This window comes from Schistocerca piceifrons, unplaced genomic scaffold (assembly GCF_021461385.2).
Source record: "Schistocerca piceifrons isolate TAMUIC-IGC-003096 unplaced genomic scaffold, iqSchPice1.1 HiC_scaffold_798, whole genome shotgun sequence".
Lineage (NCBI taxonomy): Eukaryota > Metazoa > Arthropoda > Insecta > Orthoptera > Acrididae > Schistocerca > Schistocerca piceifrons.
In genome coordinates this window covers 137,886-165,117 of record NW_025729056.1, presented here as the reverse complement: position 1 = coordinate 165,117, position 27,232 = coordinate 137,886, and the positions used below count along the sequence as shown (strand labels likewise).

General features: G+C 38.0%; 1 protein-coding gene across 1 annotated transcript in view; it reads left to right on the top strand.

Annotated features, from left to right (window-relative positions):
- LOC124770360 overlaps positions 1 to 26,935 on the top strand; it is a 43,587-nt gene extending 16,652 nt beyond the window's left edge. The window contains exons 2-3 of the mRNA XM_047249193.1: positions 25,096 to 25,201; positions 26,411 to 26,935. Of these exons, the coding sequence (XP_047105149.1) occupies positions 25,169 to 25,201; positions 26,411 to 26,935 (558 nt within the window). The 5' untranslated portion in view covers positions 25,096 to 25,168. The remainder of the gene's footprint in view (positions 1 to 25,095; positions 25,202 to 26,410) is intronic.
- The last annotated feature ends 297 nt before the right edge of the window (positions 26,936 to 27,232 follow it).

Below are 27,232 nucleotides of genomic sequence, written 5' to 3'. Positions count from 1 at the left end.
TGCATGTTTCAAATGATATTACTAAAATCCAGGCTGAACTGAAAGAGCGAGAGAGAGAGAGAGAGAGAGAGAGGGGGAGAGAGAGATTTAATGATGGTAATAGTGGTAGTAGCACCAGCAGCAGCAGCAGTAGTAGTAGTTTATGTATGGATAGTGTACATTGCATGGATTTAGTTAGAAAATACGTAGAATAAAAATAAAATAATAATAATAATGTAAGGATGTGCAGTACCATACACAATACAAGGGCGCATAGCACTCTATATATCACATTCAAAATTGTACATACAACTTTAATTTTTACAAAAACATAAGAAAAATATTTTATATGGAGTATATAGTTGACATTTACACACAAATAAATAATAATTCTAACACTTTTGTTCAACATATTCATTCATATCATAGCAAGTAATACATGACTATAATTATTTACTACAAGGTTATTGCAGGTATCCTGTTACACTACAATAGCAGTTGGTCATCAAAAATTTTAATGCTGGTGTAGGCATTATACATGTGATTAATGAGAAGTGTTTGACATTATGCATCATAAAATTACAGAAAGCTGGAATTTCAATAATAAGTGATGTATCAAATAGGTTGCTGTATTCGTACCTCAATGATAGGAAGCAGAAACTAGTATTTGACAGTTTAGAAAATTTTTGTAGTGGCTTCGATTTAGCAGAATGGAGAATCATCAACTGTGGAATGCTACAAGGATCCATTCGTAGTCCTTTACTTTTACTGATATTTATAAACTACTCACCACAATGTACAAAGCTGCAATGAAATGTTACAATTTTATGAATGATGTCAAATTCCTGATTAATGGCCAGCTTTCTGGAAATCTCCAAGGATCTATTAATAATATTCTCCTAGATTTAGTAAAATGGTTTAATGTCAGCGGAATCTCACTAAATTGTAATGAAACTCATTATATTCCGTTTCCTGTAACTGCCAAAACTGTGGAAGAGCTAAAATATGAATGTGCCATGTAAGCAGTAGAAAGAGTTAACACAAATAATTTCCAATTAGTTATGACTGACTGCAGAAGAAACTGGACTCATAAACATTAAACCGTCAGTAGAGTCTCAGGTAACTGATTTTTGACTCACATATCATCTCTGACCGTGGCAACTTAAAGATTACATAGTCAGTCTGCTATATGAGTCGCTAAAATCAGTATGCTACAACTGATATTTTGATGAAATTGGTGGGCTTGTTTGTAGTGGATGACCAATGTATGGCGTAGTCCAAACTCTAGGTTAGATTGAAAGGTGGTACTGTGGTTGTGAGTTAGCGAAGCCAACAAATGTGAACACCAAGTTAAGTTTGTGGTAGCAGATTAAACTGTTGCACAGTCTAATGCTTACATTCACATGAAACATACCAGTATGTGATCATTAGGATAAGTACGACATTAAGTCTATACTTTGTTCATCATGAGAATAAACTTGATGTAAACAAACACAAATGCGATGATTGGTCGACAACGATGTCACACATACACTTCTGTCTTTACGCTCTTGGTAGCAGGTCTGTTTTATTTATTAAATATCTTGTTTTATGTTACAGTAAACGAAACTTTAAGGTATTCTAATGTATTACAAACTTCGATGTATCTCTTAATCATATTCTACCTATGTGGTTTTTATTTCAAAAATCATGTACAGTCGCTGTCTCTGTACCGTTGTGCTCTGATTGTCACGCTGTTAATATGTACTGTGAAAAAGAAACACTCACGTAGAACATCGTTCAAAAGTGGCGAGAAACAGATAGTTTTCAAAGATTTCACAAATTTACAGAAAAAATTGGCTTTAAATTTTCTGGGGACTCTGTTTAATAAATTAAACCACTTCAGTATAAGAAATGCATAGCTGTATGGCGTAACTTGAGACAGACTACAGTCGCTGATTCAAATCTCGCGGTGGTCCTTTTTTTGCTTCAATTTGGAATTCCTACACTTCTTAAAATAAAGTTCATCAAACATAATTGTGGGAATTATCACATATTTAACCATTATATTCACGAAAAATGCACATTTTAATTTTTATAATTAATATTGCACATAAAATTCAAGTTTTCATTGCAAACATAAATTCTTGATTGTCAAAGATTCTTGATATTAAGAAAACATGACAAACCAAAGTTTTAGGACAAAAATGAAAACTCAAATACTCTTTATTTGGACTTTGACCACTGCTATATATCATAGAAGTGCCCTTACAAAAGACGAGACTGATAAGCATCGTAGAAACATGGGAAACAAGAGTTTTCATGACATCGAGCACACAATACAAATTCCGCATTTTTACAACTGTCACCGTACCATTGAAATATGAACCCAACAAAACTGGTCTGGAGCAAAATTAAGAGATTTGCCGTGAGAATGACAAGACATTTAAGCTGCGAGACATACTGGAACAAATGCATGAAGCTTCATCAAAGTTTTCTGCTGAATGTTGGCGGGATACAGCACAAAAGAAGTGGAGAAAATATGACGCTTGGATAGCTTCGTGAATTGTTGCTCGACTTGACAGATGACTATTCCACTTTTGAAATGTTTTTCTCGGATACAGATATCCAAGGAGTTCAAAATTACCAGATTATGATTGTAATACTTTCAGTGACTTCAATATTTGACTATATGATGAAGTCCCTGCAATACATTTTTCAGCCACAGACAGCTCATGCGGAAAAAGTACCCTGTAATTTGTTGATGGTGTACAGCAACCAGCCACAAATTATTCAAAAAGTTCCGTTACGGGTATCGAATTTTTTTACGATTCATCAGACGGTTTTTTCATGCCTTCGTCAATGCATATTATACGTCAGTTTCCTGTGAGTTGTTTTATATGCCCATCTGGCACATTTGTATTTGCAGTTTTCTTAATAAAATAAATGCACTAGATGGACTTAACACGGCAACTCACAGAAAACCGCTGAATAATCTGTAAAAATGAAAGAATAGAAAGATCCTCTGATTGTGAATTGTAAAAAACTCGAAACCAGTAATGGCACTTTTTGAACAAACTAACCTAAGACCAGTTTGTAGCTGGTTGTTGTACAGCCACGGTCTATATACGACAAAATTGCAAAAAATACCTTATGTTTAAATTGAGCATTTTCATTACTCTTGTTCTTAATTACAATACTGTGTTAGCTAAGAACGAGAGCTTGTTATAGTTTTCATCTGTCCCCATAAGAAGTGTGTTGTATTGCTGGCATTTTGCCGAATACTATTTCATTCTGTTAAATAATTAAATGACTTGAACCTATATTGTTTCTCTGTTCTTCTCTTTTTACGCTGTAACTGCAACTGCTCACATCACTGCAGATTAGTTGGACAAGGTGGCTGGCATGCGCTGTTCAAGTAAATCAGTTGGTAAAACTGTTGTCATATTATTGTCAGTCATATGCGCGTAAACTACAGCGTAAAACGTATCTCTGTTATCGTACTTGACAATACTCGAGACAGCTTGGCCTCCGCTCCACGTGAAACGAAATCCAATGAGATTCCAGCAAATGCGGAAGAATATATGCTGTCATGGTTACATCAGTTTTATTCTTACGATGAACACAGTATAGACCTCAGGAGTCAGGCTGCCACATTTACAGACTTACATAAATTTTGTAACGTTAGTGTTCCATTCATCTGTTCATTTTGAAACTCAGTTTATGTTAGAGATTCATATTTTGTCACTAAAATATTTCTGTTCTGGTTCGACTGCTACTAATCGATACTTAAACGTGTATCATAAACAATTCTCATTTTGCAATTCTATATAACACTTTTCATAAGAAGTGAATCTAGGTTTTCGTTGGCGTTTTTGTAAAGAAGTTGTATACGTATTAGGAACATTCTCCAGCCAATAACTTGCCTGATACAAGTGACTTTGCAAAACGTATAGTTTGCGAACATATTTTGTAAATTTCAGTTCTGAAAAACGAATCTCGCAGTGCATATTATACGAACATAAAAGAAACAAATTATTGTTTAATACTCTGCTACCAGTCTGCGAAAACCAACATGATTTCGATGATAATCCTCGCATTTTCTGTCCATAATAATGGGTGACATCACCTGTAATTATTGAAATGACATACAGGCTGTGGCGAAATCAGTGATGAGAGAGCCAGTTTTGAAACAAATTTCGTGCATGAAACCTGTACCAGTCAAATCAGTAAATACTATATATATTTGTAAAAGCAAAACTTCATGTCAGCCTGATTACTTACAATATCTCTTGGGATACCAAATCGTTAGCTATGCTCTGAAGAGCTCAGGAAGTTGCAGCAAATTTGGTGAAGCAGATACCGTCAACTCTTTTTACAGCCACTGCAGCGTCGGAATTCGTCGACAAACTATATGAGTATTTTCTACTAAATGTTAAACACAAAAAAACAATGTATTAACTTGAGATAAATGGGGATTGCACACCTTTGGCCCAGTTTATTTCCCTCGCCATATTTAATGGATCGGTTTCAGAGATAAGCATGGGTGTTCCAGAGAGAAGCATCGGTTAACTGTGCTTGTACATGTGCTAACTGAAATGTCACACATCTACACTAACGGAGAATATGTAGATCTGGCGTATGTTTGTGGTTTCTGCAATGGTAGTGCTCCTACTGCGGTCGAAGAATGGGTACTTTGTGGCATGTCGAATTCCTGATTGTAGAGCATTTACTAGAGTTTTCAGCACACTGAATAAAATAGATATTGTTCCTAATTCCCATTTTTCTTCTCAATGTCCTATTACCATCACACAACAACTATCTGCATGAATCAGAGTACCATCAACTATCTGCATGAATCAGAGTACCACAAGACTTTTGTATGACAAACATGACATGTGGGAAGCATGTACCCATTTCTCATTCAGTATGTCCACAGTCTTAAGATTGTTGAGAATCCAACAAGACCTGAATTTCGTCACTGGTAAAATAACAACAGCCATTTGCTTCCATTAACACTACTCGATGTTGAAGTCATCTTTACAGGGAATAGAACCAACAACACAAGTAATAATAATCGATGGTCCCAGGAAATGCCATAAGCTACAGTTCAAAATTTATTTCCAAGTTCGTTTTTCGATTGGTGTTTGGCGTGGCATGACTGTTTACATGTTGATAGATCTAGTCAATTTAGAAGACCGAGGGACAGAATTACTTCCATTTTTTAGAAAATTTGTTTGAGAGTAGAGTAGTGTTTTATTGGTCCTGGTAATCATATAGTACACAAATAGTACATTCTGATGTAGAACAAGTCAATGTAAAGCAAAATATAATGTTAAATTTGCATTAATTTCGTTATTTCTACATTAAAAGATCACTGAGTTACAATATACAGAGCAAATATTGTACAAAAATATAGATATTTTAAATCAGAATGAGTATGTATTATGCTGGCAGATTAATATTTGTATTACAGCTACATTTACATGGTAAATCATTTAAGTTCTAGTAACATGTATATGATACATCACTAAGGCAAAGACACACATCATTAGTGAGCTTCCTGAAGGAACTCGTGCTGGCTATAGAAGCAGTGATGAGTCAAATATGCCTTAGCAGGTGACTTGAAATTTTCCAGGCCATTTATTGTTTTAATTTGTGGGGAAGTTTATTATAAACAACTTTCCCAGAACACAGGGTTCCTTTTCATTTGGGGTGGTGCTGGTGGGCTTTAAATGAAAGTTTCCTTTTTGCCTGGTGTTGTAGGAGTGGATATTTTCATTTTTCTGGAAGAGAGTTGAATTTTTCATTGAATATTTTTTCACAAACGCTGTTATCTAATACATATATACACATGGAAGTGCGTGGATTTCTAGCTATTTAAAGAGTGGTCTACAGGTTTTGTTCCATGTTACACCTTCCATTATTCTTATACGAGGGTTGGAAATAAAATAGTGGCAACTATTTATTCACAACCGATACAAAAGGTCTACATGTTTGCACCTGTTACTGACCCTCAAAGTAGTCACCAGTGTTGTGTAGAACCCATTGCCAGCGATGTGGAAGGCGTAGTATACCGTTAGCAGAGCCTTTTCTGTTGATGATGCGAATGGAGCGTTCTACTGCCAGTCGAATCTCTGGAACAGTTCTGAAGCGAATGCCACGAAGTGGTTCTTTCATCTTCAGAATCAAATCAAAGTCACAAGGCATTAAGTCTGGGGAGTATGGTAGATGGTGCAGTACTTGCCAGTCCCATCGACTGTACAGAGCAGCCATAGCTTGCACTGTATGCGCTCACGCATTGTCGTCCAAATTATGGGTGGGTTGCACAGAAAGTGTCGCTGTTTCTTTCGCAAAGCTGGTCACAGGTGATGCTCCAAAAACGAACAGTAATACTATACACTGACGGTCTGCCTTGGAGGAACGTAATGCGTTACGGTAACACCATCACGGTCATACAAGAGTATCACTATAACTTTAGAGCGCTCCATTCGCACCATCAACACAACAGGTTCTGCTAACGTTATACTACGCCTTCCACATCGCTGGCAATGGGTTCTACACAACGCTGGTGACTATTTTGAAGGACAGTAACAGGTGCAAACATATAACCCTCATATTTCTTTTTTGTAGCCTAAATAGCTTTTTGCTAAGAGAAGAGTTACCGCAGAAAATAATTCTATATTTCAGTTATGAGTGTATATAGGCATAATACACAATTTTCAGAGAATCTTTGTTGCAGCATCCCTCTGATATTCTCATTAAGTAGCATGTAGTACTTAATTTCTTATAGACTTTTTCAATATGCATCCCCCATTTAAGATTATCTTGGAGCCCTACTCCCAAGAACTTAATGTTGTCTACATACTGAAGATCTTTGTCAGATAACTGAATCTGAACAGTTTACTCACCTTTTATCACATTATAAAAATGGATGGAGCTGTCCTCATTAAGGAATGTGCAGAAGCTCTCAGACAAGCAACACATATTCATCCACCATTGCTCAAATGCTCTGAACTTGATAATGGGATAGTAGAATATTTATTGTGAATTGTGCAACAGTTGTAATGTTTCATATATGATAATTCTGAGAGGTGAATTTGTTAAAAATGCTTATTTTTCAATTAATGCTTTGTAAAATGCCTTTTGAAATGCTTACTAACTGTTGTACACATGTGTATGTATGAACCTGACAACACACTGAGTAACACAGAAAATAAAAAACAATGTACGTTAAATGTGGCCTATCTAGGAAACCATTCAGATTAGGGCACATGTCCATATGAAGCTTTTTGCTTCAAGTGAGAATTCCTCTCATATCCATGAATATTGACCATTCCTTCTGGAACACTATTATATTACTGCTTATGTGTTTCACTAGTAAAAACACTAAAGTTTGTAAAAGAAATAGTGTTTCTCATGAATACAATAATAGTGAGAAGCTTATTTTCTGTGGTGATTGTAAATGTCTAACGATTTTGCAGAAAGGTGACCAATATGCTACTATAAAAGTTTAAAGCGCTCTCCTTCCAGAAATTAAATGTAAGTTAACATTGAAGGAGCGTCTGAGGCAATTTCTTTTGTCAGGATTGTTTTACATTCTGGAAGGGTTTCAAAATCACAGAGGAAAACTGTCTTGGATCTATAAAATTTATACAGTATAACAGTGAACAATTTTGTAGATCTCATGTCATGTACATAATTATTTGAAGTGGTGTCCTCTTTATGCTTGACTTTGCTATGTCTACTATATAGTGTAATTTGTTATGTTACCACACATGTATATTTTTAATATAATCAATTCTAATTTCAATTTTGTCTTTTTTGTAATTTTACTAACTGTGTGTTTAAAAGCATTGCTCAACGTCATTATAGTGTAAAAAAACTGATACATTCTATTTCCTTGTGAATTTTTTGCAGCCAAATCTATGGAGAAAAAATAACTAAATAAAAAAAAAAAAGCAAATTCGATGATATCTGCTGTACAAATAATGACCAACAGAGTATGATACAAGTTCTGCAAAAAAATTTCTAACTAGAAAGTTCTGACCCCTGTAACTCTCACGGAATCAAAATCTGATGTCAGATGGTGAAACAGACTGTTCTGGGTGTGGACAGAGAGTGCAGTTGCTGTGTCTTTTAAGGAAGTGTGTACAGCTATCTAGGACAGACTAAGGTCCATTTATTTTCTAGCTAGTCCACCTCCATAGCTCAGTGGTCACTGTTTCCGGCTGCTTTCTACAGGACTTGTGTTAGATTCCCGCTACCACCATGAATTTTTCGTTTGTGGAGAGACTGGAATGGGGTGTACTCATCCTCATCCTCATACCAACTGAGAAACTGCTAGACTAAGGAGAAGCAACTGCATGGTAAAAAAACTGATGATGACCAGGAGAGTGTACCTCTCCATATTGCATTCAAATAATGCCATGGGCAGAGGATGGCATGGCGGTCTGTCAGTGCTAATTGATGACCAATTTGAACCAGACTGCTTCGAACCACTGATTCATTCTGGGAACCTTTTACTTTGTGATATATTCATACACTTGTGTTGTTTGTTAAATGGTTCCATGAGCAGTGATGTGTTGATAAAGATACCATTGAAGGAAATGATTATTGGCAACATTTGTATCTACTGTAAAATTGTAAACGGAATATTGTGCTGGAGATAACTGATGTCATCCTGTCATCCTGTGACAGCTAAGATCTATTCACACTTGATGTCAGTGGAACAGAACAGACCAAATGATGACATCATTGTAAAATGATGAATTGTTCACCTTAGACAGAATATCAGCATGATATCACTCTCCTTAGTCAAATACCACGTGGTGAAAATGAAGTCATCAGATTCCATCTATGTTGCAAATCATCAGAATAGAGCCACCATAATTAAGAAATTTGCAATGACTAAGCATCTTAATGACCAAAGTAAAATACATAATGGACATTCTAGATAATGATTCTATAGTAAACAGCTGAGAAGTAAAAAGATAGAAAATGTGTCTTCCAAATATTTCAGATTATCGATTTTTTTTTCTAGAGGTAATGTACATGTATAAATCCATTAAACAATATTTTGAATGTAATACATAGAGGATTTTTGCAGTGCTCATTGTTTTTCCCTTTCTAAGTACGAAATAATGTCAAAACCACAGTATTTTTCTCCTTCAATAGAGATGACAGTTTCACTGTTGAAGAATAGTATTATTTAATGCAAATTGCTCCATCAACTTATCTTGTTTTTTGCACCCCTTAGACTTTTTCTGCATCCAGGTACTGTAAAATTTTGATTGCTCTTCGCTTTCAAATAGCTGTCCTCTTTTGTGAAGGAACATTCATGGGAAATTTATCCAAATCTTAAATGAGTATTTGCAGCGTATCACGAAAACAAAAGAAATGATAAAATAAAAGTCGAGAAGTCAGAAAAGCACGAAATCTGTTACTATAATATGAAGAGCGCTGTGGGGCTATGTTGATATCTAATGTTAGCAGACGACACAACTGATCCCCCACCAGTGTCGAAGCATTATTCGCATGAAGCCTTGATACTGATGTTCCATTTAGTTCTGTTCTGTTGGTAGCCTGTGTCAGTGCTGCCATTTGTAATATATTGTGGAATGTTTTAAAAGTCTGTTCGATTAAGTGTTAAACAAGATTTATTACGATTTATTACTTATTACCATTTATTACCAAGTCTGTGTCGTTCACCAGCCATGGCTGGATAGACCCCACAAAAAATTACAAAATCGACAGATTACAACCCAAATGATATGTAATTTACAAAAAAAGTGAACAAATGAAGCATTTTATGAGAGAAACATTTCATTTACCACTGACATTTTAGTTCTCTGACGGATTTTTTAGTTTTGAAGAAAGTTCGAAAAATCCAGTCACTTTTCTTAAAGTCAAAAAATTCCTGGACTTGAACCTCTCCATGGGCAGTGACATGCACATTTGCAAGGCACTCGTCAGAAAGCTGCCTCCTTCATTTGGACAGCTGATATGTTAGTACACTTGTGTTCTCTTTGTTGAAGATTTTGTTGTCACGTGTCTCAGGTCTATTGCTGAAGGGATCCAGATTTTTCTTAACATCAAGGAGGCACAAAACTACATGATGGCTGTAAGCAGTCATTATTCCCACTTTTGTGAATAATGCTGTGCAATACTCCCGCCACCTACTCGATGTAATAGTTCTTACTGCTTTCTTCTGCAGTAACAGCACATCCTTGCACACTGATGGATGACCCTAAAGCTGTAGTCCATAGATAATATGCTTATCGAAGAAGGCATGATATACACTTAGCAGATGTTGGTCTGTAATTGTGCTTTTTAATCTCTTTAAGAGCTGTACTACAAGTGATGTTTCTTGCATGTATGCTTATTGTGTCCATTCCATGTGTTACACAATCTAGCAAAATAACAATTTCTTCATTTCTCAGAAATATACTTTTGCAGAGGATGCATACTGCATACTGAGTTTTGTCTGCATTTCTATTCGTCTTATATGAGGTGGAACATTCCTTGGCATTACCAAATAGCTTGTCTGATTCCAGGACTGCTTGAGTTGAATTTTCCAATTTTCAATAACAATAGTTTCATTGACTAGGCGTAGCGCATTATCATTTTGAATTAGGTCATTTACAAAAACGGGAAAGAGGAGAGGGGATGGGTGGTTCATCCTGTTCTGTTTCTTCTCCTGAGATGTCACTGCTTGGATTGTTTTCTCAGTAGCACTGAAAAGTATCTACAACAGCATGTACTGCACCACAGCATTTTAATTTTTTAAGTAACGTTTTATGGGAAGTGCAATCTAATGCTTTGCTCAAATCCCACCGACTCTGTCTCTTCGAAACCCAGCTTTATTTTTTATTTTTAAATATGTGTAAAGCAATATTAGTTGTAGACTTTCCCTTTCGAAAACAGTTTCGTGCATCATGGAAAAGACTTCCTTCCCCAAAGTAATCCAAAAACTGATAGTTCATAATAGACTCCATCACTTTAGCTAAGATTGGAATGATTGACTTTGATGTATAGTTTAATACTTGATCTTCGATTTTCTTTTTGTGAAGGACTGATTTACATTAGACATAAACGGAAAGGAATGTAATGGCCAACGAAATCAGTGTCAAATGGTGGTGTGGTGACACTAAGTGAAACATCAACTCAGTGTCACTTCGCTTAGCCTGATACTAAACGATGAAATGTAGACTATGAGATGCCATCAGTCATAGAAAAGGTTGGAATATACACTCTAAGACAAAAAAAAAAGATGCACCATGAAGGAATTATCCAAACGAGATTGATGTTGGTAGATATGATGTACATGTACAGACAGTCAAATGATTATAGTTTCAGAAAAATTGAATGATTTATTCGATAGAAAGAGCTACACAAATTGAGAAGCCCAATATTGTGTTGGCCCCTCATTGGCTCTTATGCAAACAATTATTCGGATTGATATTTTTTGATAGTGTTGCTAGCTGTCTTCCTGCGTGATATAGTGCCAAATTCTGTCAATTGGAACGTTAGATGGTCGAAATTCTGAACTGATTGGAGGTCCCTGCTTGTAATGCTCAAAACATTCTCAACTGGGGAGAGATCCGGAGAACTTGCTGGTCAAGGTAGGGTTTGGCAAGCATGAAGACAAGCAACTGGATTAGAATTACCTTCAGCAACGAGTCGCAGTTCCAACTGAGCCCAAATGACCAGTGAAGATGTGTCTAAAGATACCATGGACAGCAGTGAGATACCAATCCAATTGTCTCCCGCCATACAGCTCAAAAACCAGGAGTGATTGTCTTGCGTGCCATTTATTTTCAGGGCAGGACCCGTTTGGTTGTCACTGCAGCACTATTACTGCACAGTGTTACGTCGATGATATTGTGCACCTCGTTTTGTTGCCCTTCATGGCAAGCCATCCTGGGCTTACATTACAGCAAGATAATGTGCGCTCACACAAGGCAAGAATTTTTATTGTTTGTATTTGTGCTTACCAAACCCTAACATCGCCACCAAGCTCACCAGCTCTCTCCCCAACTGAGAAACTCTGGCGTATTATGAAGAGGGCCCTCGAACAAGTTCGGAATTTGCACGACTGAATGTGCCAGATGAACAGAATTTGGCACAATGTCCCTCAGGAGGACATCCAACAACTCTATCAGTCAATGGCAAGCCGAATATATGTTTGCAGAAGGGCCAGAGATGGATCAATGGACTATTCACTTGCTCAATTTGTGAAGCTCATGCTCTTGAATAAGTCATCCAGTTTTTCTGAATCTGTAACCATTTGTCTGTTTGTAGATGTGCATCGCATTTACCGAGTTCCAACGAATCTGGTTAATTCGTTCATGGTGCATTGTTTCTTTTGTCTTAGATTGTAGTATCAGAATTAAAGAACCAGCAACGAGAAAATTTATTAATAGTCAAAGCAACTTCATAAATTTTGTTCTTGACAAAGTGAGCCACGTTGCATTCGATATCTCGCGTCACGCTCTCGCATTCGTTATGTTTTGCCAGAAAAGAAGCCGCGAGGTGCGGCGGGAGCGAGCCGAGATAGTCGAAATGTAGGTAGTAACGGTAGAATCGGTCAGTGTTGTGGCTGTGTGGGCCACTTCCATAGATCCGAAGGTTTGTTGCCTGGTGCTGACCCGAAAATGTACTTTGATGGAAGGCAACACAAACGGATTGAGTTGGAGCCTTCTGGTTAGCAGGAAGATATCCACCATTAATCTGGGACATCATTTTGGAAATCCCGATCAAATGGAATCACATTTGGCCTCTCCAAGCTTCTTCATCTCTGCTGTCATCTTTCTGCATTAATCTGGGTGAGCAACTTCTAGAACATTCTTTCTTGTAAATGTTCATGTTCAGCATTAAGCCATCTGACACAGTATTATTGTACACATGTGTGTATTGCTTCGCGTGCAGTCGTTTAGTAGTAGTCGTTAGTAGTAGTTTGTCCTGTAGTGAAGTAGAAGTGGATAGTTCCTGTTAATTATTATGGGTGGAGGTTACACTCAACAACCGAGCTAGGTTAATAATTGGCTCCTTTTACCGACCTCCCGACTCAGCAGCATTAGTGGCAGAATAACTGAGAGAAAATTTGGAATACATTTCACATAAATTTTCTCAGCACGTTATAGTCTTAGGTGGAGATTTCAATTTACAGATATAGACTGGGACACTCAGATGTTTAGGACGGGTGGTAGGGACAGAGCATCGAGTGACATTATACTGAGTGCACTATCCGAAAACTACCTCGAGCAATTAAACAGAGAACCGACTCGTGGAGATAACATCTTGGACCTACTGATAACAAACAGACTCGAACATTTCGACTCTGTAAGTGCAGAACAGGGAGTCAGTGATCATAAGGCTGTTGCAGCATCCCTCAATATGGAAGTTAATAGGAATGTAAAAAAAGGGAGGAAGGTTTATCTGTTTAGCAAGAGTAATAGAAGGCAGATTTCAGACTACCTAACAGATCAAAACGAAAATTTCTGTTCAGACACTGACAATGTTGAGTGTTTATGGAAAAAGTTCAAGGCAATCGTAAAATGCGTTTTCGACAGGTACGTGCCGAGTAAAACTGTGAGGGACGGGGAAAAACCCACCGTGGTTCAACAACAAAGTTAGGAAACTACTGCGAAAGCAAAGAGAGCTTCACTCCAAGTTTAAACGCAGCCAAAACCTTTCAGCCAAACAGAAGCTGAACGATGTCAAAGTTAGCGTAAGAGGGGCTATGCGTGAAGCGTTCAGTGAATTCGAAAGTAGAATTCTATGTACCGACCTGACAGAAAATCCTAGGAAGTTCTGGTCTTATGTTAAATCAGTAAGTGGTTCGAAACAGCATATCCAGACACTCCGGGATGATGATGGCATTGAAACAGAGGATGACACGCGTAAAGCTGAAATACTAAACACCTTTTCCCAAAGCTGTTTCACAGAGGAAGCCCGCACTGCAGTTCCTTCTCTAAATCCTCGCACAAACGAAAAAATGGCTGACATCGAAATAAGTGTCCAAGGAATAGAAAAGCAACTGGAATCACTCAACAGAGGAAAGTCCACTGGACCTGACGGGATACCATTTCGATTCTACACAGAGTACGTGAAAGAACTTGCCCCCCTTCTAACAGCCGTGTACCGCAAGTCTCTAGAGGAACGGAAGGTTCCAAATGATTGGAAAAGAGCACAGGTAGTCCCAGTCTTCTAGAAGGGTCGTCGAGCAGATGCGCAAAACTATAGACCCACATCTCTGACGTCGATCTGTTGCAGAATTTTAGAACATGTTTTTTGCTCGAGTATCATGTCGTTTTTGGAAACCCAGAATCTACTCTGTAGGAATCAACATGGATTCCGGAAACAGCGATCGTGTGAGACCCAACTCGCTTTATTTGTTCATGAGACCCAGAAAATATTAGATACAGGCTCCCAGGTAGATGCTATTTTCCTTGACTTCCGGAAGGCGTTCGATACAGTTCCGCACTGTCGCCTGATAAAGTAAGAGCCTACGGAATATCAGACCAGCTGTGTGGCTGGATTGAAGAGTTTTTAGCAAACAGAACACAGAATGTTGTTCTCAATGGAGAGACGTCTACAGACGTTAAAGTAACCTCTGGCGTGCCACAGAGGAGTGTTACGGGACCATTTCTTTTCACAATATATATAAATGACCTAGTAGATAGTGTCGGAAGTTCCATGCGGCTTTTCGCGGATGATGCTGTAGTATACAGAGAAGTTGCAGCATTAGAAAATTGTAGCGAAATGCAGGAAGATCTGCAGCGGATAGGCACTTGGTGCAGGGAGTGGCAACTGACCCTTAACATAGACAAATGTAATGTACTGCGAATACATAGAAAGAAGGATCCTTTATTGTATGATTATATGATAGCGGAACAAACACTGGTAGCAGTTACTTCTGTAAAATATCTGGGAGTATGTGTGTGGAACGATTTGACGTGGAATGATCATATAAAATTAATTGTTGGTAAGGCAGGTAACAGATTGAGATTCATTGGGAGAGTCCTTAGAAAATGTAGTCCATCAACAAAGGAGGTGGCTTACAAAACACTCGTTCGACCTATACTTGAGTATTGCTCATCAGTGTGGGACCCGTACCAGTTCGGGTTGACGGAGGAGATAGAGAAGATCCAAAGAAGAGCAGCGTGTTTCGTCACAGGGTTATTTGGTAACCGTGATAGCGTTACGGAGATGTTTAGCAAACTCAAGTGGCAGACTCTGCAAGAGAGGCGCTCTGCATCGCAGTGTAGCTTGCTGTCCAGGTTTCGAGAGGGTGCGTTTCTGGATGAGGTATCAAATATATTGCTTATCCCTACTTATACCTCCCGAGGAGATCACGAATGTAAAATTAGAGAGATTCGAGCGCGCACGGAGGCTTTCAGACAGTCGTTCTTCCCGCGAACCATACGCGACTGAAACAGAAAAGGGAGGTAATGACAGTGGCACGTAAAGTGCCCTCCGCCACACACCGTTGGGTGGCTTGCGGAGTATAAATGTAGATGTAGATGTAGATGTTTGCAGTACCATCACCATGGCCTCTCTTCCATTTAATTTAGAAGCTGTTGACTCTGTGTTACCTATAATTAACGGTCGAGTTGGAATCACTGCTCAGCCTTCCTAACTTGATATGGTATTCATGTATATATTTGCAGTGTGTTAAATTTAGAATTTCGTTTTTTAAAAGGGAAATCATTGATACATAGATTGTGTATTTTGACTGTTTGTTTGATCTCAGGAGGTGTATCCTATGTACCTTAAGTTTTGTGAGCTCTTGCTGGCAATTATATTTTGGTAGCGGTTTCGTAAACATGGTTTGTCTTAACTGCAAGTTGCATGTGGCTGCTCGAGTTCTGTTCACTCATGTCAGAGACCAAGTTTTCTTAGATGCTTTAAGCCTTTAAGTGAACTATCTTCTTGTGTTGTTTTCTTGGCTGGCCAGCGCTTATGTCTCCATTTAAGATTGTAAACTTTAAAACAATTAATAAGGATCTATGGCCTGACCATGCAATTCTCAGCTGTTAAAATTGTGAAATGGACTGCTCCAGCCCCAGGCTTAAGTTATTTATTAATCCCACGATCTCACCTTTTGGGTGCATGTGGCATGGATCTTTAAGCTGGCCTTTATTTAATGAGTTATTACATTTTGAAATGTTTATTATTCTGTTTTGCCTTCATCATGTGCGAGTGTTATGTTAATTCTGTCATTGTGGGGTTCCACAGTCTATAGAATCAGAGCTTTGTCCTTGTAAATAACTTCGACACATTTAATTATTTCGGAAATAATTGTCTGGTTCGGCTCTGGAGTTTAAGAAACTTGCTGACCTTTGCACTATCATTGATTGTTGTCACTTAAAGCTAATTTGATCTTGGGACCAGTCCCACAATGGCTATAAATGTTCATTAATGTGATCTGTTCGCATTTATGTTGCAGAATGGCCTGGGTACTGGCATGACTGTTTGTAAGACATCCCGAAAGTTTGGGCTATGTTGTTAACCAAGGAGTGTCGTACTTGAAAGCAGACTCCACTTATGTAACGCATTTTTCCTAACTGTGGTAACTTGTTATGACCAGTAACGTTGTCAGTGATTCTTCTTAAGCAGATGTCAAGAACACTAGTTGCTCATACAAGTGGTAACCTTTTGAATAAATTTCTTTTAATACTTGTTTATAATCGAATCATTGGTCTCATGATTTGATGTGAAACACATTTGATTGATGTATGTTCAATAAATGTATTTTAAAACTTGTCGATGCCATGAATAATATTCAATGCCCCTTTGGTCCAGTCCTTCTGATCCCAAGGCAACCAGGGACAGCAAGTCATGCATGAAAATGGTACCAGAACGTCGTTGCCTTTGGAGGTGGGGGCTATTAATCTTGAACTGAGCGCCATTCGTGTCTTGACAGCAATATCCTTTTAATAAAGTTACAATAGGATTTTTGCTATAGATTTTCGGTCTACTTGGCAATACTAAGGGCGCTTGAGTGGTATTGGGAGTGAGCTGCCTGGAGAAGGAGCAGTTATGCTGCAAACTTCATTACAAACTTCATATTCATGCGCAATCTGAGGAAGGGGACGTCGTGGAGCTGTCAGCACTGTTGCATGGAGCATCAGAGTGTCCAGTACGGGTAACAGTGGCTCATATTGGCCAGGTGTGTGTTGTTATTGAATACTGTGTCTCTTTCCTCTCGGACTTTGAATAAGATACTGAGTTTATGAAAGATAGCAGTCCATCTCATGCGTAGATGTGTCGTGTTCAGGCTCAGATTTCTCAATGGTTTGTTAATATGGAGGATTTTATTTGATAGCCCATGATTCAAAAGAGAAGTCGAGTGTAAGTGACTTACAGTACCAGATTTCAGTTTAGGTTATGTGCCTTGGAGTGGGGTGAGAAGCCAGGAGTGAGTGGAGAGGAAAGTGCTCTTTTATTAGAAAACATTAGTAGTTCTCTGCGTAGAAGGGGTAGTAGTTCAGATAGAACAATGTCTCAGTTTGTTAAGCTACCTAACACTCTTATGACCTTTTTAAGGAGTAGATTCTCTCGCTATTGACACATTCCAACAGATAGTAAGAGTTTTATGTTTTACCGTGGATGTGGAAAGGCAGGTTAGAGTGTTTAAAGTATTTCAGAAGGTCATTTTGCGACTTTTATAACCTTGGTGTCACAGGTCCTGGGCTGAGATAGTGATCGTTACTCTGAGGGAGTGAGCATGTTTGTGGGATTATGCATCAGAATTCTGAGAGAGCCGGTGTCAGCTGGAGTCAAAGAAGATTTAACGAATCAGTATTTCTTTCACATGCAACACCCCGAAGAATCATTGATCGATTTTGTCAGCGATGTATACAAGGTAGCACCTGGATTTCAAACGAACTACCCGTAATCGTAGTTTTCACCATCTTACAAGAGATAAAACTGGGGGACCATTCCTATATTTTATTTGCAAATAAGCCCTGTAATTATAGCGACGTAATTCAGTGTGGGAGGGGCTAAACAGGCTGACCGAAGGCGAGAGAGCAAGATGCGACCCTTGGTTGGTTCCGACGAGCGGAAAGCTTTGGTTTAGAAACATTGGTGCCGTTAATAGAAGTTGTTATCGCTGTGGACTGTTGGATCATTTCGCCTGACGATGCCAGTCTCCCCACACCAAGCATTCAGACAGCTGACGCCAGGGGACGCCGCCTGGACATTGGCCATCTACCTTGCAGCATGCTTGTAATGGGGTAAGGATGGTAGCAGGTGATTCACTCCCGGGGGTCTCTGTAAACATTAATCATGAGTCTCTGTGCACCCTCTTGGAGTCGGGTAGCAGCGCATCTTTGTTAAGTCATGAGTGGTATTCCCGGCGTCGATATAATAGTCTGACATTAAACCTGTATTTGAGAATTGTAGAACTGTGAATGGTCAAGTGCTCCCCTTGGTGGGGATTCTTGAGAGTTTCTTGTAGAATTAAAGATTTTTCATGGCCTGTTGGTGTGTTTATGATGAAGGATTTGAGTACCGAACTTTTGTTTGGGTGTGATTCATTAAGAAGACAGGGTTAATTTTAGATTATTTTGGAGGGAAATTTTATTTTGGGTTCCAGCCATCACTATAGTTCATATTACACAGCCATGCCAGATGGTCAGGGTTGTGTAGGGCAGATGATGAGTCGTGAATTTTAAATAGAGCATTTGTCTCCACACAAAATGAAGGATTTACTTAAAGTCTTGCTGGAGTTTCCCGAGGTATTATCTAAGAAGCTAGCAGTCGTCAATGGGATACAGTATCACATCCAACTCTCAGATCAGGTGCCTGTTAGACAATCGCCCTATCGATTGTACCCATCTAAAATGAAAGTCTTTCAGAAGTTGTTAGAGGAGATGTTAATGGATGGGATTATCTGGCTGTCAACATCAACTTGGGCATCCCTGACTTTTTTGGTTGCTGTGGCTAATGGGGGCAGTCATGGCCAGTTTTAGATTACCATCGCTAAATCACATGGTGATTTTGGAGTTTGTCTCTCTCTCAGATTTACAAAATTGTTTCTCCCGGTTTGCAGGGACGCAGTATCAATCAAGCATACTACCAAATCCCATTAGCTAAAGAGTCCTGTGAGATTGCAGCCTTCGCAATATACTGGAACTTACATGAATTCAATCGGGTTCGGTTCGGCTTATCCACAGGAGTGGCGGTACTAACCAGACTGCTTGATTCTGTGCTAGGGGTATTAATTTCAAACATTTCTACAACTATCTTGATAATTTTGTAATATATAGCAAGTCGTTTTCCCAACATGACAGACACTTGCAGGAGGTGCTCATGTGACTCATAGAGATCAGGCTGGCTGTCAAGCTGTCAAAGATTGATTTAACATTAGGGGGAATCTTTTTTGGGCCATTTTGTCTCTACAGAGGAGACCAGGTAAACCAATCTACGACCTGAATCACATACAAGTTCCGTCTGCCCAAGACCAAACAGGGGTAGCCAATTTTATCAGCGTGGTTCTTTCATAAATTTGTGCCGAATTTTGCCGAGCTAGCAGCACCTTTGAACGGTTTGCTCAAGAAAGGGTAACCTTTTAACTGGGTGGGAAACCAGCAGGTCGCATTTGATGCTCTTGAAAAACCTCTGAGCAATGCTCCTGTTTTGGCGATTCCCGATTTCGAACAGGCCCTTATTGTCCAGATAGACGTCTCCAACTCAGATCTTGTTGCAGTCTTGCTCCGAGAACAGTACATGGAGTACTGAACCCTAACATATGGAAGTGTTAGAGGTATTGTCTGCCATTGAAAAATTAAATTTAAGTATTATTTGGAACATCAGGAGTTTACCTTGGAGACACATAGCCAGGCAGTTAGTTGGGTTCTAGCGCGATCTCGTAAGACGAGACGTATCGCATGCTGGGCTGTGCAAATCTTGGCGTTTTGTTTTTTTGGTGCGCCATATAAGGGGCCAAGATGATGTGGAAGTTGATATCCTCAGCCGAATGTTTGAGGAGGAAGAGGAGGAACATGGTACTCCTGAGAATTCAGAAGTGGTTGGGGTCATGGGGGCTGTTCTCACAGAGGTGCAAGCTCTGTTGGTGGATCTGAAGGAACAGCAGGAGCATGATCCAGGGTTAGATCTCGTCATGCTCTGCTACGTGTTTTGCTAACTTCAGTAACTTGTTTTGACTAGAAACTTTTTCAGTGATTTTCTTGAGAAAATGTCAAGAACACTAGTTGCTGACACTACCATAGAATGAATTGGTGAGAAGTGCAGCAATTATGGGAAAAATATCTTCCAATAACTTCAAACCATCGATGTTTGTTTACTAGGAAAAATATATGCTTACATGGGGACTTCACGTCACGTTTACCACACAATCGACTGTAGTTTTGTGCTTGCGTTCTCTGGAATTGTGAGAGTGTTTTAGCTTGTTCAGTGGCTGTCTCTGGTGTGGATGTGGTCTTGTATAGCAATCATCCATGTAATAAAGAGAGTGCTATCTCATATTGAGGCGTGTTATCTGTCAGCCTGATGCTATCCATACAATTGCATCAAAAATGTATATAGGGCGAAAGATAGAGTATCAAATTGTTAGTTGTGTTTTCCATCCTGAGTAACAAATAATGCCAAAACAACTATATTTCTCTCCTCCTATAAAAGTGGTTTTCACTGTAAGATTAATTAGTGAAAATTTTCATCTATTAATCTTCTTATTTACACATAATTTAGATCTTTTCCTAGTCCCGGTATTGAAAAACCTAAATAATTTTTCCCTTTCAGGTATCTGTCTTCTTTAGTGGAAGAATACCCAATGGGAAAATGAAAGAAAAAGTCATGATAGAAAATTTGCATTTTGTCATGAAAACAGAACATAATAATAAATAAAGACTAATAAGACACAAACAAACGAATTCACTATTATATTACAATATAAATAATCATGGCAAAAATAGCTTAAAAACTTTTGATGTTACAGAATGATGACAACTTTTGCTGCACTGAAGTCAATGTCAAATTTTCTTACCAAGAAATCTTGATCTTAACGTACAGTCCTGTTCTGGTGATGGCATATATAAATTCTGCCATTAAAAATGTAATGTCGAATCTTTTGAAATATCGTTCCATTCTGTCAAGTGTGAATCAACCTTTAATTTACATAGTCTGAGGTTGCCATCTAACGAGACACCTCCTACGACTATGATCTAAACAGTTCTGTGTAGCAATGCGATATTTATTATCTTTATTTTTGTGGGTATATTTTTTTCTTCAGTCGATCAGAATGTCCAAAAATACCGAATGATCCCTTTCTCTCTGAATGGATTTAATGTCTTCTGCCAAACTCTCTTTCACATATCATGCTAAATATCCGAATTTATTTTCATTGATACAAAGTTGATGCAAATTACCGACTAATTAATGGATTAAGATTCAAATTCTTTGTCAATCATTCAGCATTAGCATGTGCAGTAGACTTCATCAGTATCCTTACCTTATTACTTTAACTAAAACACGTTTTAAACTGTTACTTTCATACTGAGCATTTCTAAAAATTGTTCCAATGAATAGAACGGGTTAGGTAAAAATAAGGTGGGTAGCTTTTTATTAATTTGATTGGCATGCATGAGATGTGTCTGGACAATTTGTTATACATGTACATATGGCTGTTATTAGTTTTTGCTAATAACCTTGTGGTATGATCTGATATTATAGTCATGTCTTTGATTTATGGCAGTTAAATTTGGCTTTCAACAAGTGTGTTTCAATGCTATCAAGACTAATTAAATTAATTACTGTTAAGGTTTAGAATGTTTTCTGCTATCTACAGTTGTCATTATTCTGTTTGCTTTTCCACAAATTCCATAGTACTCAAGTTTAGAGAGAAAAACAAAATGGTCAGCACAGTCAAAGGCCTTAATCAGATCTACGAAGAGTACCAATGTGTGAGAATGGTCCTTGAAAACTGATAAAATATCCCTCACTAAGAGTTCTGTGGCATGCTTAACTGATCTTTCAGTCCTTTAATGAGACTGTAAGATACTTAACATCTTATTCAGTTCTAGGTCTCATATACTTTCTAATACATTGTACTTTCAAAGACTGTGGCTAGGACTGGGTTTAGTGGAATTAGCCTACAGTAAAGACTTCTACTCCATACTCTTCTTTCTTTTCTATTACAGAAAAATATTTCGCATATATGTGCTGTGTACAACATATGTATCTTCCCTTTTCCGTATTCAAGCGTTCTGTAACTTTCGGAATTGCAATTGAACCCCTTCCTCGATCGCCCACACATTAATTCAATTGGCGCCGTATTGGAAAACTAAATTGGACTTGCTCAGACTGAAAATTTTCATGCCCATGAGAATGTTCACTGGTGCATGCTGAAGCCAAATGGCACATGTAAATATAACTTTGTTTAAGTTTGCCAATCTGCTCCCTATTTCTGAATGAGAGAGTCTTAAGACCAATTGATACTGCCTGTCACATCACATCTTGTCATGTCCTGTCATAACATTCTGCAATGCATTGCAAATAGCTGCATTCACACTGGTCATTCTATCCCATCACATCACATCCAAGCACCATCAAGGTTTCTTGGGAAGAAAGGTTTGACTGCTGACGTCATCCATCCATTGCTGATAATGTAACTCCTAAGCTTATTTTCTCCCAATACACAACCATGCTCACATGTCCATATTTCGTTCCAGTGTGGTTTTTGTGGTTGATATCAGTTGTACGTTGATCGTTATTTGTTATAAACTGTTTTGTTTTGTTACTTCATTTGATAAAAATTTATAATAAATGATGGAAGATTAATTGAAGCAGTGAGGCAGTAATCTGAATTGTATGACATCAGCATACTAAATTACTTGCCCTCTACTATATTTATAAAGTGAATTGTTATACATACACTAATATTTTACAATTTAATGGATACCAATATGGCAGCAACTTATGGTGAAAGAAGTCCTTTGGATCGAATTAGATTAATTAGTTAATCGAATCTGTGTATTTTGTTAGGCATTTATAAGGCTTCGTTAAGGAATGGGCTGAAACCTTCAGGCACTGTAAATTGGCAAAATGTTCTTCTTTTTGCAAAGTATACATCAAGTGATTATTAGAGTTGTTCATTTAAATATGTGTTAGTGACAGCTTAGTTGCGTGTGAAACAGTTTTGCAAGTATCAGTGGTCAATATTTATGCGGTTTCACTAACTAATCCCAGTACAAATAAGACATTTTAACTATTAAAAGCATGATGGAAAGAAAACCTATACATCTTGAATGTAAAAGTATTGAGAGAGATATGACTATTACATAAAGTTTTACACTGGACTGGCAACAAAACTTAACCTTAAACAAAGTAATTTTTCATAGGATGTGATAGCACCTCATAATACTTGCGTTCCTTTTAGTAATTCTGGGTGCCATTTGGTGTAACAAACGAAAAAAAACCTGTGCTTCGACTTTCTAGGATATAAAATGCAGATTCCTCCTCCTTGAGCTCCTTGTGCACTGTGTGAAATTTCTCTTCTGTACCATGTAATGATATTATTCGGATTCACACTCCTTTTTGTGTTGTTTTGCACTTCTGTCTTCCTTAACTTATGTACAATCTATTCCTGTAAACTCCAAACCATTTGAGACCAATAAATGTCGTTTTCGTGCAAATGTGAACTCCAGCATCCACTTATATAAGCTACCGGGTGTGCACTTCCTGCATAAAAACAGTTAAAAGGCATCTAGCGAAGATCGCAATTCCTGTGAAAAAGTAGCTGAGGACAGCCCTGTGATTTGACTTGACATACTGTGCCGTTACTGACAGTGTGACCATGTGAGTACAGTGTGAGTACACCCTGACGTGATGGTGCCGTGACATGATGGTGCTGTGATGGACAGTGTGAACTGGCTTTTATTGCAACCTGGTAAAGTCACAAGTGACGTCATTATGACGTGTGCACACTGTATAGATGACTACAGAGGCCACGTATCGCATTTTATGATCGTTCGAGACTCTAAACTGCGGTAGCCATTTTTCCAGACAAATTAAAGAAATAGCTCATCATAATTGCTTCCGCAGTTTAACGTCTCAAACAATCCCAAAAGTCGATACGCGGTCTTTGTCGCTTTCGATACAGCATGTACACATAATGCTGTCACGTGTGACTTAACTAGCGTGCAATAAGGCTGAGTTCACAGTGACACCAGCAGCGGTAGTCAGACACTGTCGCCAGAAGTCGCCTTATAACATCGGCCGACAGAGTGGTCATAGTGTTTCATAACTCCTTCGTCAGTTATTGGCAGGGTCAACAAGGTTAGGTTACGTTAGAATCTTTTCTATGTATAAAGTAGGTTAGATGCTAACCACTTATTATGGGATGGATACCACAACGCCTTTCAGCTTGGATATGAGTGCTACGCAGTGGCTTCTGTTATTAAAGAGACGCCGAATGCGTGTGAATGGGCTTTCCTGACTCATAAAGAACGTGGTGAATACTACCCATTCTGTCCTCACTTATCAGAATAACCAGACAAGTTATACAAATATATGAGATGACAGAAGAAACGTCCTGCTCATACTCGACATTATTCATGGTGACCTTGAAAAGCAATTATAAACACTCTGTTTCGCTACATTTATTTAAAGTTGTGCAGACATACTTCAATTAACATTCAGTGAATGTCATTTCGCACATGAGTGAAAGACAAGCATAAAGTGTAGCCACAAGATGCTCTGAAAACGTAAAGCACTTAAAAGTGGAAATACATACAATATATCACATTTGCAAACCACTTCATATTAGCAGAACCACTACTCTACTGGCACAAAGTGTCAGTAAGCAGTAATAATAATTTATAGACAACGAAAGACAACCTACCACAAAAAAGATCCAGAACAGTAGCCATAAACATGTAAGATACGCCACCCTTTCCATTTGAACAAATTATTTTTTGAGGTTATAATCTATGCCTAAGATTTCCTATAAATATTTGGCCTATGTGAGGTTTCGAATAATCCTTCGGTTTCAGTACATAGATTGCAAACTATATCCAGATTATGATCTTTTCATCCACAGGATGCCACAAAATCATTCTTGCTTGGACAAAACGTATCAGTTTCTCATTCTCCATATTTCGTATACAGGAACATCGGTCGATTTGACTGAAGAAAAAACGTATTTGAATTGCACCGATTATTAAAACTCATCCTAGATGTGATGGAACCACATGCGGGAATGGACAGCTTAATTGTAAGTATCTCGATTTCAATAACGATTCATATTTCTTAACTGAGTAGTGTAGTGTATCAGTCCATGGCCAGAAAATTATCAAGAAACATCAATATTTGTGAAATAGGAAATTTTATTCTATTCTTAGAAAGTCGCTGAGTTTTTAAATAGTTGTCTTGAATAAACTACATATAGTACTTTCTACCAAATGGATTTTAATTAATATTTAGTCGATAGATGTAAAAAGTAGTTTTAAAATTCATTTTACTATGGTAGACCACACAAACAAGTTTGTGGGGAAAAACAACTAAAAAATTTGAGTTCATTAAGATAATTCTATCTATTTACATAAATGAATATAGATTATAGTACGAACATAATTAATATACACTGATGCGGGATGATACTATTGGTATCTCCCTTTCGGTGTGGTGTCATAAAATATTCTTTGAATCCTTTTCGTACTGCATATGCATCACAGGAAGTTCTTCGAGCTACCTTTTATTAATTCGTTAAATATGTACAGCTACGATTAATTGTGTCCACTATCTAAGAGCAAGTCCACCATTATCTACGTCTTCTGTGTCCAAACTCCTTGGAGGTGGTCAAATAGTTCTGGATGTTTACTTCGCCTTAAAAAATTCTGGAGATACATACAAGGTTTTGTAACTTTTCAGCATTCTCAACTTTAAGTGACACTGACTTTGTGAGCACTCTAAAAACCGAGGGCATTATTCCGAAAGAGTTTTTGATAGTACGTTGTACCCGAGAAAGTGTGTAATTAAATATTCTTTCGTCTGATCTCGGTATCTGCCCGTATACAGTTTCATTATATTTATAGTCAATGCAAATGCTCGTCCACTACTAACATACATGGTGTCAAGTTTTCTCGTCCTGCAAGACATCCTGGGGGAGGAATGTTTATTTTCTGTTAACGCTTCATGAAACTAAGAGTTCTTGAAAACTCCTCCATTTGATATGCGGCCCTGACAACCGACAGGTACATATTGAAAGCAGTAATTTGCGTCTGCAGTCAACATAAAGACAACGCTAAATGTTTTTTTGTGGGTAATATATTCACTTCCAGCATTCTTGCCATCTCTGGCTCATATACAGGAAGGGAAGTTCCACTTCACTTTAAAGTTTCTGGTAACATACTTCCATTCTTCAGTACCCTTTGGAATCTGAAAAGTAAAATATAATCATTACTTTCCCTGTTTTTTTTTCCAGAATGACGACACAGAGGACACAGAAACAAAAGATGAAGATGCAAGTCAGCCTTCTGAAGAAAATGCGTCTCAAACACCAACTACATCTCATGAGCAAACACAGAGAATGAGATTTACTAAACCCAAAAAAGAACAACTCTGGAAATGGACAGAGGTGCTCGAACGAGCTGACGAAGGTCGCCAGATTTTAAAAACAGTTGACAACAGAGATGAAAAGAGCATGTATGGAGAGTTCATCGGCTATGAAATGAGAAAATTCCCCCTGGCAACACAAACATATGTGAAGCACATCCTTGCAAATGTGCTATTCAAAGCAGCGTTGGGAGAGTATGAGAATCGAACTCCCAGCATCACATTACTACCATTTATTGTATCGGAGAACAGTGCAGAAATTAGTGGTTCAGAAGCTAACTGCGAAATTATATATGTTGACAATGATATTGGTGAGAATAAAGAATTTCCTGAAATATCAGGTACATCAGAAGAGCTCCATCAATTTTTGCAATTTGAACAGTATCTTATGTAATTCTTCAGTACTGATGGAATAGCTTCAGATACTTCTGGCACTATGAGGGAAACAGCAGAATATGAAACTATGAAAAAGTACATTAATGACTTGTACGAATCGTAATGTGATTCCCAGTCGAATATTGTCTTGGCAATTGGTATCTTTCTTTAGAATAAGATGTATAGTTAACTGCAGTAAATAACTGAATTCTGGATTGGACATTCTCGTAAAATTACTAAACAACTTATAACGGTATAGTCTCCCTCTAGATTCACATGAAATGTCTGATACCACCTTTTTTATGCATCTGGGTGG